This window comes from Nanorana parkeri, unplaced genomic scaffold (genome assembly GCF_000935625.1).
Source record: "Nanorana parkeri isolate BGI_ZX_2015 unplaced genomic scaffold, ASM93562v1 scaffold501, whole genome shotgun sequence".
Classification (NCBI taxonomy): domain Eukaryota; kingdom Metazoa; phylum Chordata; class Amphibia; order Anura; family Dicroglossidae; genus Nanorana; species Nanorana parkeri.
The window spans coordinates 806,646-821,847 of record NW_017306769.1 but is presented as its reverse complement, the minus strand read 5'-3'; the positions used below and the strand labels follow the sequence as shown (position 1 = coordinate 821,847).

Sequence of the window (15,202 nt, the reverse complement as noted above, 5' to 3'; positions counted from 1 at the left end):
CAGATTTTTTAACATAAACCAATACTGTAATGTGTGCCTTACTGTAATCCATGGTTGTTTCCCTTCTCTTTGCTGCTCTTCCTTTTAAATCCTCATGTCTTCTCATGCTGGGGGAGAACTTCCCTTTGCAGCTCAGGGCCTCTTCCTGTAGTGCTGGCTCAGGTTACAAACCTATACAAACGTATACACAGACACCGTGTATCCATTCCTGAGACAAGGCAGTCTGCTGCAAAACAGAAGTTCTGCAGAGCATGAGAACAGATACAGATTTAAAAGGAAGAGCAGCAAAGAGAAGGGAAACAACCATGGATTGCAGTAAGGCGCACATTACAATATTGTTTTATGTTAAAAAAAATCTGAGGGTTTAATGTCACTTTAACATTTCCCCATTTTAGATGTGTTATACTCACCAGACTTCTGTTTCTGTCAGATTGAGTTTCATCAATTGATCATTACCAATATGCACATATTTTCACCAACGCAAGGAAATAGACACTTTGATATTTTTATTATAATGTTATTTAATCAGAAGTTTGGTTTCCTCTAATGGAAACGGATCTCATAAATTATGAAGTCCACTCTTTTGCTGGTAGGTCTCATAAAACTTAATAAGTGAGTCTGGAATTCTTGGGGTGACAATAGTTAAAGCTTGCTCAAAATGTCTTCCCATAATGTATTGGGCATGAATGTCCTCCTGTAGAGCCAGCAGTGCTGCTTCTCGACAAACAGCGGTGATCTGCAAAAAATACATATTTTTAAATGTAATTGAATCGATTTAAATATGAATAAATGGAAATGGAAATAAAAAGGCAACATATGAAAACACTCTTTCACAATTCATGGACTTAGAAAATCTATTTCTGTAATGGTGCTACATAATATTAAACAAGAGGCTAATACCAGTTGTACACAAACAATTTACCAGGATAAGTTGACTGGAAGCCTGGCAGAGCTTCTGTTGTGCATGCCTTGCTTTGTTCTGTTGTGTTCTTGTTAGTACATGGTTTTCATGTATCTGTAATATTTACCCTTGTTTGTAGTGCTTACAATAAACTCTAAACACATGCAAGCTGTTTAATATTAGCTTGTGCCTAAACAGTGAGGATCACTTCGAACCTGTTTACAGATGTCAGTGTTTTTAAAGTGACAATCCCTTTACTGTTTCACAGGGCAAGGGCCTAATGATTGGCTGCCAGACTCAAGCACTTTCACATGGAAGGAAGTCATATGCGCCCACATACCTGGAAGCACCAGGTATTGTTGTGGCTGTGACGGACGCAGGAATAGCAGGAGAGCGCTGGTAAGGAATATAAGTGGTGAGGGGGGCCCTTTACACTGTCACTTTAACGCACAGAGGTATAAATGCCACCTAAGCCAAAGAGGAGTTCTGCCATTAACTACACAGCTGTTAGGAATCAGGCATACACTAAAACATAGGTTTTCAGTTTTGGATAGAGTAAGGGAGGGTTATGTCCCTGGTCAGCGTTTTTCCCTTTGTCCCATTGGGGACATTTCCCTTCACTTCCTGTCCAATAGCCACAAGAGAAAAACATCCCTCCAATCTTTTAGATTGTAAGCCCTCACGGGCAGGGCCCTCCTCACCATCTTGTCTTGAATTATATTGTGATTGTAATGTCTTCCTTATATTGTAAAGCGCTGCGCAAACTGTTGGCGCTATATAAATCCTGTATAATAATAATAACCATGGGGAAATCCCTGGTGGTCAGCAGGGTCACCAGAACTAGTATACCAATTGGAAGATTTCCCATCTATTTATGTTCTACGACAACCCAAAATTTGGGATTTTCTTGCACATTCAGTGATAACGTTGAGCGAGGGCGAATCTCCCTAACATGGACAGAGATGGCAATAAAAACCTGACAGGTGTTCTAATCCCATTCCGCTTTATCCAAATCTTAAAAAAAAAAAATGTTTTGGCTTCAGTTGCACTTAAATGTCTATTATTATGTTACTACATAGAAGAATCTCACTCCACCAGGGTTTTAGATGTAGAAATAGAAAATAATAACATTATTTTGCGTTGCAAGTATATTCCTACTCTCCGCTATGCAGTATTATGGGTTATCATAAATTTCGAAGAACTTGCTATTGGAACTTAATACATACAGTATGTCAGGGCATAATATCCATAAGAACCTGAACTATCCACACAGAAAACACAACACTAACTAGTATTACAGAATCACAGATCTTGTGAGCCAACCTGAATATAGTGACACCACAGGATATTTATAGAGGAGAGCACTGTGAACAGATTGATTAGATATAAGATATAAACACAATGTATATAAGAACAAGCAGTCCAAATATCACACATGCTATGGAATCAAGCAACTTTGTCTTCTATGTATAGTAATACATGGCTCAAAAAAGGCAACCAGTTTGGTCATCGCTTAGAACAATGGGGTCATCGAAAAGGATTTTCCAACATGCTGGACAATCTATTTATAGTTGATATCATATTTTCTTTTCTGTATAGAAAAGGCAATCAAACTGTTAGACACCTTTAATACGGCCAATCCGATCGGGTCCACCTGCCAGTTTTTCAGGTGGACCCGATCGGATGCCCAATGTAAGTCTATGGACAGCCATGTGTAAACGGACGAGAATCGGTTTACACCTGGTTACCCCAGCTCCGAGATCCATTTCGCCGGACCGGATTGTGCCGGATCAGGGGTTATCTGATGTAAATGGACATATGTCTGTTTACACCAGATTCCACATAGACCAACATGGGGGCCGGCAGTTTTTGTTTTTTTCTTCCATTGCAAGGTGAAGGAAAAAGCTGTATGAACACGGATGTCACAGTGCTGACATCAGCTCCGTATTGCTGCGATCAGGAGACGATCTGTGCATCCGCTCCTGATCAGCCCGCATGAAAGGGGTCTTACTTGCACCCATTGTAGCAGGTCCTGTGTCCACTTGTGAACACGTGGTGTATGTGCAAGGGCATCTGACATCTTTGTATCCAGCACACCACATGGCAACACATTTTTTATTTCATACACTGCCTTGCTGTGCACTGGAAAAAATACATTAGGTACATTTTTTCGGTATGTGGACATGTTAAGGGCCCATAGAAAATGAATAGGCACGTTCAACACAGTATGTATCAACGCACCAAAAACGCATGCACAAGTGTGAATAGGCCCTGAAGTTTTCAGTCCCCAGTTGATCTTGAGTGGTTCTGCAGTAGGTGCAGCAGAGCTGCTATCATTACTATATTCTTCCACTTGAAGAGGTCACTTGCAGAGTGTATATATGACATTGGTAAGTAACATCATAGTCATTATTGCAATTATTCTAATTTTATTCCAGATACATTAAATCATGTTTTAAAGTCATGAGCCTGTTTGCAGTTCTTTTCTGTCTAAGCTAAATCAGGAAGCATTCAGCTCTAAATAATTCCAGATTCAGAGCTTACAGCTCCGCTGCATGGGATCAAGGAAAACACATCTGGGGTCCGACGGTCTCCAGATATCACCAAAAAGAGCACCTGTCTCTACATGTGCACTGTCACAAAGGGGCATGCCAGCCTCCTGAGAACTAGGAAGTTAACTTTCTAAAGATACGTCTACTAGGGCAAGAAGATCAACATAAAGAGTGGAACAGCTTACATTCTGTTAGAGTATGAGAGAGGGAAACAAAATACTGGGCAGCATACAGTCTATTAGAATATACAGGAATAAGAAAGGGGGAAAAAAAAGACATTTAAGATCGAAAAGAAAAATGCAAAGATCAAAAAGTGAAAGAGACTTGCTATGTTTTTATAATAAAAATGTTTGGCTTCCTGAAGAAAAGACTTAATTCCTGTCCTCACCCGAGTTATACTTACCCGATCCTCTGAGCCGCCAGCTGTGAAAGTGCTCCCTCCAGCCCGTCTCCTACTCTGCAACGATGGTATGTCCCTCAGCGCCCTCACGTCCTATACACAGTGTATGGAACGTGATGACTCAAGGACCTTAGACCTGCAGCAGAGGGGAGCGAGGCTCAAAGGACCAGTCTAAGAGGAAGCCATCTTTGAGGATGGGGTGATTTTTAATTACCCTAGACCAAAACAAGCAGTTAACGCTTACAGTGTGGGGGTAGGCCCACTGCAAGGGCTAGTAAAAATAAATAAATCCTGGAGCTTTCTTTAAAGGCTCTTTGGCATAGGAGTCCAGGATTGTCAATGCTTGCCCCCACCCCGGCTACATGCACAGCCCCCTATTACTGTATCTGTAGTTACATATGGGTCAGCAGATGGAACCACAGAGTCCAGAAGGGCACCAGGCTTCCTGCATCTGATGTTAAAAATTCTTTAGCCCATTGCACTTCGAGGGAATGAAGTTCCGAGGCATGGGTGATAGGACAGAAAGGTATTAACACTTTCCTTTACAGGGAGCCATTTTTTAAAACTGACCATGGACTGCAATAAAGAACTGAGAAAATATAAAGAACCTCTAAAAAGGTGGCTGCTCTTCCAGTAATAAGATGGCTGACTTGGTGGAAGGGGATGGGAGCTTTATAAATGCCCAGACTAAACCTTGCCTTGATGGATGCCTTTTAAAGGTAAGATAAGTAAACTATGCTTTTCAAGTTTATTCGCCATCAGTGGTATAATCTTTTACATATGAATCATGCGCAAAGAAATCCTTACACAGCATTTGGTAAAAATACTCTTATGTATAAACTATTAGGCTTCCGCGTTTAAAGTAATACCACATGCAAATACACAGCTAGAGGAAGTTATTTTAGGGCGATAGGATTATTATGGTAAGTGCAAGCAGACAGATGGCTGATGTACTAGGTTTTATTCAGATGCTGTTAAATAAATGTTTTCACATTAGTGCAAGAGGAAACAGCCTGTCACCACCATTGCCAAACATAGTTTACACCGTATCATTTTATATTAATGGAGAACTGCCGGCAAGACACAAAATTAGGTAAGAAATATGTAAAGAGAAAAGTAGTATTTCCTGGTCTGCGTTTTGTTTTTGGATACACACTTTAGAAGACAATAAAGTCCCCAATGGACCAGTAGCAATTTATTAAGCCTTTCTTGATCATGATACTGCTCTTGATTAGTCTGGAGTCTATCTAGCCAATGCACACAGTAATGTTTCATTTCACACTGAACCTCCCAAACCGCTGTTAGCAGAGAAAAGTACGTAGCCGCAAAGAACATTTGGCCAGGTTACCGCTGCAGCTCACAGACAAAAAGACACAAAAAGGGAACATAAACTGATATTTTGTAAGATGACTAACCGCACTTCTCCTTTAAATGACGTGGATTCAAATAGTAGGCATTGTGGAAAGGGGATACAGCGGTTGCAAATAAGTAGGTAAAAGGTTTTTTGATTGAATTTTCTTCTCCCAGCTCCCACGCCTTTGGACAGCGGAAGCAGACCGAGGCTGGTGTCATTCTAAAGACATAAAGACCCATTGCTGTTGTGAAAAGGGCCCGCGGGATGAAAAGAGATATTGTCGTTTTTCAGTACAGCAGAGAATACAGTGATTGGTATTCACAGAGCGCCCATCGCTGTGAACCAAAAGACCAGCTGAAGCCTATTTGTTTGCCCATTCAGCATATTTTCTGTTTGTTCATTTGCTGTTGCCTTACTTATGTTGTGCTGATGGAAGGCAAAGCAGTTAAGTCGCATTTTAGAGGATTTAGCAGCATGTTTAGGAAGCTTTCACAAAAACATGCATGGCTTTAGGTGGCTTTGTCATGCAACAATATTACACTTAATGCCATGCGGCTGCTTTTTACAAGGCCAGTGAAGCTAAAAATCTACACTGAATTCCTGTCAGTGCAAGAGAAATCCTATACAATTCAGAGTGTTTTCCTTCCCATTCTTTCCCTTTTCATGCAAAGTTCAATGTCCCTGAAAGATATGATAAACATCCCATTCTCTGCTTCCCCATGAAGAAAGCCTCACGTGACACACTGGAACTCTATCTGGTTTACTCTGCTGTCACTGATATTCGGGATTTCATGTGAAAGTCATTTTTGAGAGTGCAGAACTGACAACTTGCTGAGTTAAATTGAGCAAATCGGGTTATATCTAAGCTACTGACTCTATTTCTATACATTAATGGCTATATATATAAAGCCCAGTCCTCCAATTGAACTACGTTGTTGGCAGATTGCTTTATTAAAGCAGCTTTGACTATATACATACCTCTTAGACATCAATAGTAAAATAAGACCCCCAAGCCCTTTCCAAATTTCTGCCAAATCAGACAAAGGTTCAAAGGTTGTTAATCCCACTGCCCCCATTTAAACATAGCAGTGATGGCCATGGGGTGCTAATAAAGCCCTTGACATGTTAGCAGGTGTTGTGTTTCTTAAAAAAAAATAGTGCAACCAACAGTAAAATGACATCTCATAGTCAATTTAACCCATTATTTCATACATCCTTTTGTCAACAATATTGAAATTAAAGGAGGATTCACTTGAATAGGGGCCCCTCTGTGTAGTAACATGGAGGACACTCTGCTTTCCCTAATCCCCTTGTGAAAAACAACAGGAGCCCATTCTGCTGTTGCTTACATGACATGATGGACTGGAGACCAGCCATTAAAATACATTGGCTCAAACAAATTACCGTAGTTGGTGTTTGTGATGCAATATCAGTGTTCACTACTAGGCTCAACAAGTGACCCCTGTTGTTGCAGATCTATGTCCTGAAAAAGTATGGGGCTGTGGAAATCCCACAATGTTATGCCTTAGAGGGGTATCAAATGAGATTCCCAATCCACCTCAAGCTATTAATTTCCCCAAAGCTGGTATTTTGTTATTGGCAAGATGCTAGAAGGTTGAAACACTCACTGGCATCCTATATATCTTGGACCCTCCATTAATTAAATGTTTGCACCAGAGTTCAATCTCCATCAATCTGCCACAACCATCTAAAGGGGTATGTCACTCTGACAACTGAACTTTTCATATTAACCAAAATTACAGTAGATGCAACAGGAACAGTGAGATTCATACTGCAACAGTAATAGTAGGCCTAGAAGGATGTGGATAAGAAAGCTAGGAATTATGGCAGATAGCTGTCACAGACAGAGTCCCCCAGAAGTTCAGAAATGTAAAAGACAAAAATGTTATTTTACGCTCTGTCCTCTCACTATAATCAATGTTGGTTAAATAGGAAAAATGTCATGATCTTCCAGTCCATAATATGCCAAAATAATAGTAGATAAATATAATAGACAAATGCAAATCATCCAGTAAAACATACACTTACTGTATATGAGCATTGCTGTGATGCTAACAGTAATGATGCCGTGTGAATCATTGAGTACATGATTTTACCATATACGGGTAATGTGATTTATTTCAAATAATTTTTTGTTGTTGATACAAGTGATGTGAATGGGTAAGATGTAACAGGCTGCACTCTCATAAATCTTGGTTCAGCCAACCAATTGGCTGCCCTCTGTGATTATGAATGCCAGGTGTATTAAGAAACAGGTGCTGCATGGAAGTATAGCCACACACCCATTATAAAGAGTGTGAAACAGGTAGCTTGCCTCCAACATCTCAGTGTTATTGCATACATGTAGCCTGTCCCAGCCTCTCCATGTTGGAGCTTGTCATTCGTAGATATCATGCTGCCAAGGATATAACGTGGATGAAAATGAGGTGAGGAGTCTGAAATTCCTTTGGGTGATGATTATGAATGAAGAGACATGAGGATGCTTTGTGAGCCAATTGTAAACACACTTTCTGTCTTCAAGTATTCTTATTCACGTACTTACGATCACTCCCAAGCCTACAAGGAATACCTGCAAACTAAAACATTTGAACTGCTCTATTAGAAAATGTAGCTGTCTCATTAAACATTTACTTCTAAATTATGTGGGTGATTTAAAGAAGCACTCCAGCAAAAGTGAGAGCTGGCGGATATAGGTGTGAAGCTTTGAGTTATACATACCCCTTTGCTGTCATCAAGAGATATGTTGATTTAAACCCTAATCCCTAAAAGCATGTTCCCACTGCTTGGCACACTTCTAGCTCCTTTGTAATGAACATACTGAACTAGTCAAGCCATCAGACATCCATGGGGATTTCTGGATGCCCAGTGGTTTGCTCAGGGATCAATGACTCTGGGGTGCCAAAAGCAGCTCAACTCTTGATGGCAGCCATGGAGGTAAGTGCTACTCCCCAGTTAAATTTTTGTGGCATTCTTCTTCACACCTACAGTAATGAGTAACATCTTGATTTCTGTGAGGCTCAATCAAATATTGCTATGGGACCTTCCTGATTTGCAACTTAAAGTGCACCTGTATCCAGGTGCACTTTAAGTATGGGATCACAGTATTGAATAGTGTGAGATCACCCGAACCACCAAGGGCTTCCAACACTGAGGGCCCATTCAAACTTTCCCATTATTTAACATTAATATGCATTGCATTAAGGCAGCCCATTCATTCTGTACCAGAATGGACAAAAAAAATGGACATGAAGTATCTTTTCTAATGCAGCGTACCACAAGGTACGACAGTGTGTTACTACGCATTGTGGTGCAGTGCCTTTTAAAATTCATACCACTGCAACATTCTAACATATGTAAAGTGAGCTGCAGTTACTGCAACGCAATAGAACAGATACGTGTAAATGGGCCCAGAAGGCTAATGTATCGCTGTCATGCATGCCTATATTTATGCTACCTCCTGTCAGTCAGGAGCAGTTGCCATACGCTTGTAATATAATATGCTCATCTAGTCATGCTTGCCTTCCATTTATTTTTTTTCTGCAATATTTACCCACATCACTTTAATATTAAGCTTCACATCTGCAAATAAAAAAATTAACATGAGAGCAGTCATAATGTGCTGTAACTTACTAAATCTAATCAGATTTGAGTTTACTGCAGCCAGGTCGCCAAAAGGTAAAGTCTGATTAAGTGCTGTTTATGCATATTGCTCTTTATTCATTAACACAAGAACTGAGATATAAAAACGTCCAATGTAAAAAAAGAAGCAATGCCCATACAGTAGCAACAGGTCAGGAGTTGGGTATCATTTTCTGAACGGCAGAATAAAAATATGACTGCTGGATTCTGATTGGTTGCTGTACGAGTTCCATAAAGAGTTAAACTGTGGAATCTTGCAGAGCAAATGTTTTAATTTCACATTCAACAGGTGGGGAGGATTCAGGCCAGAGGTTCCTCCCGCTGGTTTCAACTTGCCCGGATGATTTGTTTCCTCATATAACATAAACCATTTTCCTAAAAATGTACAAATTATAATACATTTTATGTCTTTATTAGAAAGGTATGTACGAGGGAAAAGAGCTTGCTTTAAAGCAACACAGCGTACAAGGGAAGACACACAATCCGAGCGCTTGATAAGGAATGGCACGTGAGGAGCTCGATGAAGGACAGCATGGGAAAATAGGGCTTGTCTGAATCTCTTCAGCTGCTGGCAGCCAGTAGGCATCAATTTTGACAGAACAAGTCGCATATGACCTTGAACTAAATCTGCCAATTATGCAATGATTTACATTTAATTAGATTTATGTAAGAATTATACACACGCTCATTTTAGAGTGTGAGTGTGTTAAGGAAATCTGTATATATCTGTATAAACAGCACTTTTCATTCATTTTTCTGAATCAACACAATTCTAGTCTGGGACACCAACTCAAGTCAAATGCCTAAATGGGCCCCTCTGAATATTAGTTTGGCTTGGGTTGGCTGAAGAGCCACCTGCAAGCAGCTGATTGCTCAGGGTCCAAGGGGGACAACCGCAGACATTAAACAACCTGGCAACATTATAAAGAGGAACTTCACCCTTATCTTAGAAAAGGCAACAAAGGCACCTTTAGAAATGTTTAGCGATAGCAATCTACAAACAGATAATTATGGATAATTGCCCGCTTTTTATTCTTTGCATACCTTATTTTTCTTTTCCTCCCCATTCTTCTCACAGTGGCCATTTTCACTAAGGGAAGATTAATCTATCTCCCTTAACTTCCTAGCACATCATCTGAGGGGGATCACATTAACTTGCCCGAACTTTGGTGGCGAACCAGGCATGCATCCGGTAAGTAGTGTTATAGTGGACCGACCTGGGGCAGCACCTGTTTTTGCTTTATTAATTTTTTTGGTTATTTATTGAACATACATTAAAAAGAAATGCTTTTGAATAAATGTATTTATACTTTTTACATCTGACCATAGAAAATCTGCAGATAATCTATAGGTGTATGGCCAGCTTTAGCAACCTGGGATGCTCTAGCCGGAAAGGAGGCGGCAGGCATGCTGCAAACATTGTGTAGCAGCTTGCCGCCCCTCCATGTGACCAAAAGATATGCCGCCTGAGGCAACAGTCTCAGGCTTCCTTATTAAAGGGATGGCCCTGCACATACTTTAACTAACTAAGCCCGGTAGACTGTAATCAGTAAAACAGAAAGATGTTTTGGAATAGATTAGTCTATACCTTGTGGGGTGTGTCCTTTATAATATATAGTTAATATAGATTAACACATGTCACCTATCATCGGTGTTCTCTACATAGCCTTTTAAATAAACAAACCTAAAAGTAGCCATTGCTATAGGTATGTTGTCTGAAGGGTATGAACCGTGTGCTTACTGTGAGAGATTGCTGAGGGCTGATTGAATGCAATACACATCTTTACTGTCCTTCCTCGATGTTTATCCATACATATGACAGACAAGCAGCCTGGAAGCTTTTCCTATATAAGCAACCTTGATTTCAGAGACAGGATAGAGCATAAATCAACTGAGTTTTTCAAGCCTCTGGTTGCAGCAGCACATGCCATGAAAATCCAGCCTATTTTTAGATGCAAAGCTGAAGGGGAAGATTGCCATTTAGGGGAATGCGCCATGGAATTGTGAAAGGAAGTAACATCTGCATGTAAAAAGGCAGCAAACAAATGTCAGCCTATACAGAAACAAGCCAGAGAGGAAATGGAGCTGCAAACTTTGCATAAACATCCAATATGCTTTGCTTGAGCAGCATAATAAATGGATTACGTGAGTGAATGAAGCTGATGCTGAACAATTAATGACTAAAAAAATGTCCGTGTATACAAGAGCGCTATTAACATAGCTGTAGCAAACATAATCCAATAGATTATGCTTTAGATTGTACAAAGTGCTAGTGCAGTGTTTCCTTTTTCTGAGAGCCTCTAAAGTGCTCCAGCTGGCAGATGGTTTAATGCTGCAAGAGCTGGGTCTAGCAGGCATCACATTAACAGCAAGTGATGTTTTGTTTTCCTTTTATCCCTTTTTTTTATTATTTTCTAGCCGTTAAAGCTGAAAGCAGGATGTACTTTTTTTTTTTTTTTTTAAACCTGAAAACTGAAACTACTGTTATACCGTGACACTTGCCTTTCACACTATAATGACCATGAGTGAGTAGAAAATGTCATGAAATGTCATTATGTCTATAAGTCAGAAATGTAAAACGTCAGTATGTTCGGGGTATAATATATGGTGTCAGTATTACTGTTTTCACAGTTAGTGTTTTCTTTGGACATCTGCTTGCTGAGAGTTTACACTGTCCAACCTATTTTTTCAGTTTTGAAAGCTTATACCATGTTGTCCTCAAACAGTACAGAATTGGTACACTACCATATTGTAACGGATTTGCAATTAAAAAAATAAAGCTATAACTAGATATAAGATTACTACACATCTGGATGTGTCCCTGGTTGATGCCATAGACATGTACCCCCTGTGGCTTCTTTTACCTGGTACTGTGAAATATTCTAAAGCACACCATCCAACTTTCGGAGATGAGAAAGAGGGACACCTTCCAGCACAATGTATCTAGGCAATGGACACACCCTGATATGCCTTCAATTTTGGTTATGCAGAACATTAAGAATCTATATGCCAAATATGATTGGCTAAACACAGAACTGCTTTTTTTCACTATTACTTTTCCTTTATATTGGCTTTTCGAAATACCGTGTTTCCCCGAAAATAAGACACTGTCTTATATTACAGGAATCTTGAAAAATAGTGCTAGGTCTTACTTTCAGGGTAGGTCTTATTTTCGGGGAAACAGGGTAGCAAACAAGATAATAAAAATAGTACTAAAGGGTGGGTGCTAAATGTAAAAAGACACCCAGTACTTTTCTAAAACCGCCGTCCCCCCCAAACTTACCTGCAGCCACTTGTATCCTCCGCCACGACCGGGAAGATACTCTGAGTTCCCACGAACCTCCTGGTTGTGGGGGAGAGTACTGAGGGCAGAGGAGCCATAGGCTCCTTCTGCAGTCAGTCAAACTGTGAATGCAAGGGTGGGAGCATGGCTGACCACATGCTGGGGCATGGCCATAATGATCCTCCAAATGAGGAGCAGTCCCTCCAAATGAGAGGAATGCAAAAGGCTTGGGTATACTGATTTTTTAGCATTCCTTGACACAGCAGCACCCAACACTATTGGGCCTGTGTATAAAGTTGAGTTTTCAACTCTGAACTACAGAAATGGAAGACAGAACGTAATTAGTTGCTATAGACAAGAGGAAATGATATTGTTAGGACACTTTGTGTACATAAGCCTATACATGACTTTGCTTCTAGAAGCTGTAAAAGCTGTTAAGGTTGTGCGTCTTTGGCTACAATTCATAAAATGATGGGATGAAGCTACCCACCTGCCACTAGAAAATGAAAACAAACAAATGAAGGGGTGTCATTCAAGTGAGTTATAACATGAAAACTTGAATCTTCTATGAACCAGAACCTAAACAAAGTCTAACAATTTAGAACTGGTCAGATAAATGTATAGTTATTAAAAAAAGCTCCTTTTATTGCAGTTCAAATAGCAAAAATCCTCATGATCCAATCACATGTCACTTGACAGCTCCCTCTATCTAGGAAGTTGACCATCACTGGTATAAAAAGTAAAACATACTCAGAGCATAGACACACAGTCCATCTGCAATTTTTACAAAAATATTGAAATATATTTTTTAGTCCAGCTTAAAGCATATACATACATATAGTAGATCATCTGGTCTTTGCACAGGGTGTTAAAAAAAAGAAAATATGCAGTGTCTGGAATGGACATTGTGTTGTGGACTACATTACATAAAGTTCTGGGCCAGGTTTGTAAGGGTGTCCCTGTGGTGCTAATATAGATATTTATTCAGTGAGACATTTGTGTAGCTGCAGACCACTCAAGTATTCTCTGGAGCAAGTTTTCGTGTTTCCTGAGAAGGGTGCGGAGAAGGAATCCAGTTCCTAATGGACACATTATTCAAAGTGCAGTGCCAAACACTGTAAGATCTCCGCTCCAGAGTTAATTTTTAATTTCCTGACCTAGTTGCAATGCTCAAACAATCTTGGCTCTTTTTCACAACATATGTGGACCTCACTGCAGGAGTGAATGCAGAGTCAGCCCAATAGGGAACTAGCAGCACAGCTCAACAATCTGTAAAATGAGACTCCGAACAGTGTTCCTGTGCTGCACCAAGCAATGAATATAAATGCCACATACTGCTAAAAATGTTAAACAGGTGTTTCCAAACTTGTTTACATCTCCCCAACTCTTAACCTGAGATGCTAGATCAGGTTTATAGTCATTGAAGTCCGCAGGAATGATGTATTACTACACTAGTTGTCTTAAAACTTACTCATTGTGAGCTACATTGAGTGCTGTGTCGGGTGGTTTAAACCATCGGAACAGCTGGGCAGATTTACAAAGCATACACAGCAACTAGACTTTCGCCTGTCACTTTTCTAACTTGATGTATGTCTTTGGGAACACAGATGCTTTTCTTCGCTACACTCCTTCATCAGCTGTGTTGTGTCCCAAGTAATAGCACTTTAACAGAAACTATACTGACACAAACACACAGGCTGCCATTGCTGCCTCTGGCTTCAATATTTCTAGATCAGTAACCTAAAACAAGGATGCAACAAGTAAAACCATAACTCCTAGTCTGCGTACTTGTTCTCATTCAAAGGAGTTGATTTTAGGCAAATAGGCTGTTCACATTGCAAGATAATTTTCATTTTTTCAGGGTAATTTTCCCTTTGTTTGGTGACTGTGGTAACATTTCACGTTGCATACAATTACCAATCACCTGTAAGGAAAATAAGAAAAGAAAACCAGTATTTTTGCTTGTACATTATTGGCTAATGGAAATCAGAAGAGCTTCACCACATTCACTACACTAAGGGGAAACTTCCCCCTGCAAAGTGTACATTCCCTTGTAAAGTGAACAGCTTATTTGCACTTAGTAAATCAACCCCAATGACTCAGTAAATATTAAGGCCACGGAGTCAGTATGACAGCCAAGCAACAAGCATTTTAAGTAGGAGAGGTCAGCAGTGACAGCCTATTCATTTCTCTAAGTACAGGTTTCCTTTCATTTGATCTTCATTTTAAATGGCCCCATCTTTGATCATGTCATTGAAGGACCCTGTACATGTATATGCATGGTCTAATAAATAAAGTTACAGGACAGCTTAATTAAATTGTATAGAACTTGTTTCACTTAAACATGTAATTAAACAAATGCATTTATTCTACAGAGGTGTCATAGAGGTGACGGACAACATTAATGCATGGATATTGTTTATCTTTCACTCAGATCATGAAATATATCATATGAGTTCCTTCAGTGCTGCAAAGAGCATGTATTTCTTTATCATTCTTCATGACAGTTTCTTTTTCACATGTTTTATCTCTTCTTGTTTATACCAAAACACCCAAACACGTCTTCAAGGTAAAAACGTTGAATCCTCTTTGTTCTATATAACCAAAATGTATATGATAACAGTGGTTTGCCAAGGTGAGTAAGCAGTCACCCTTGTTGGAGTTGAGCTCCTAAATATTGTGTCATTGCCCTAGGTCCTGGGTGAAATTTAACATTAGGCACGTGCCTATAGGCAGCAGAGGTAAAGAGGCAGCTTTTCGCTCTATAGTTGTCAGCCACAAATTTTGCTTTCTATAAGTATTAATAAAGTCATCTGATATAAGCTTACTCACTCATTGTCACTGCATTCTAGACCAGGTTAGGACCAGTAAAACACAAAAATGTTCTATACAAAAGGTAATGTATCTTGGCACCAAAGGTTATGTGCCTACAGGCTCTGGTGGTAAAAATCTGGCCCTGCCTGGGACCGAGCATATTTCTGCCATTGTTGTAAGATCACCAAATGATAAGGTTCCAATTTGATCAGACAAAGAGATAAAGGCAGAATTTTGT

General features: G+C 39.8%; 1 protein-coding gene across 3 annotated transcripts in view; it reads right to left on the bottom strand.

The window, feature by feature from the left end:
- Positions 1 to 459: 459 nt before the first annotated feature.
- The window catches only part of SPATA5 (spermatogenesis associated 5), a 300,327-nt gene continuing 285,584 nt past the window's right edge, over positions 460 to 15,202 (bottom strand). For all 3 annotated transcript variants that reach the window (XM_018561119.1, XM_018561121.1, XM_018561120.1), the window contains one exon: positions 460 to 736. In XM_018561119.1, coding sequence (XP_018416621.1) covers positions 560 to 736 — 177 coding nt within the window. In that variant the 3' untranslated portion in view covers positions 460 to 559. The remainder of the gene's footprint in view (positions 737 to 15,202) is intronic.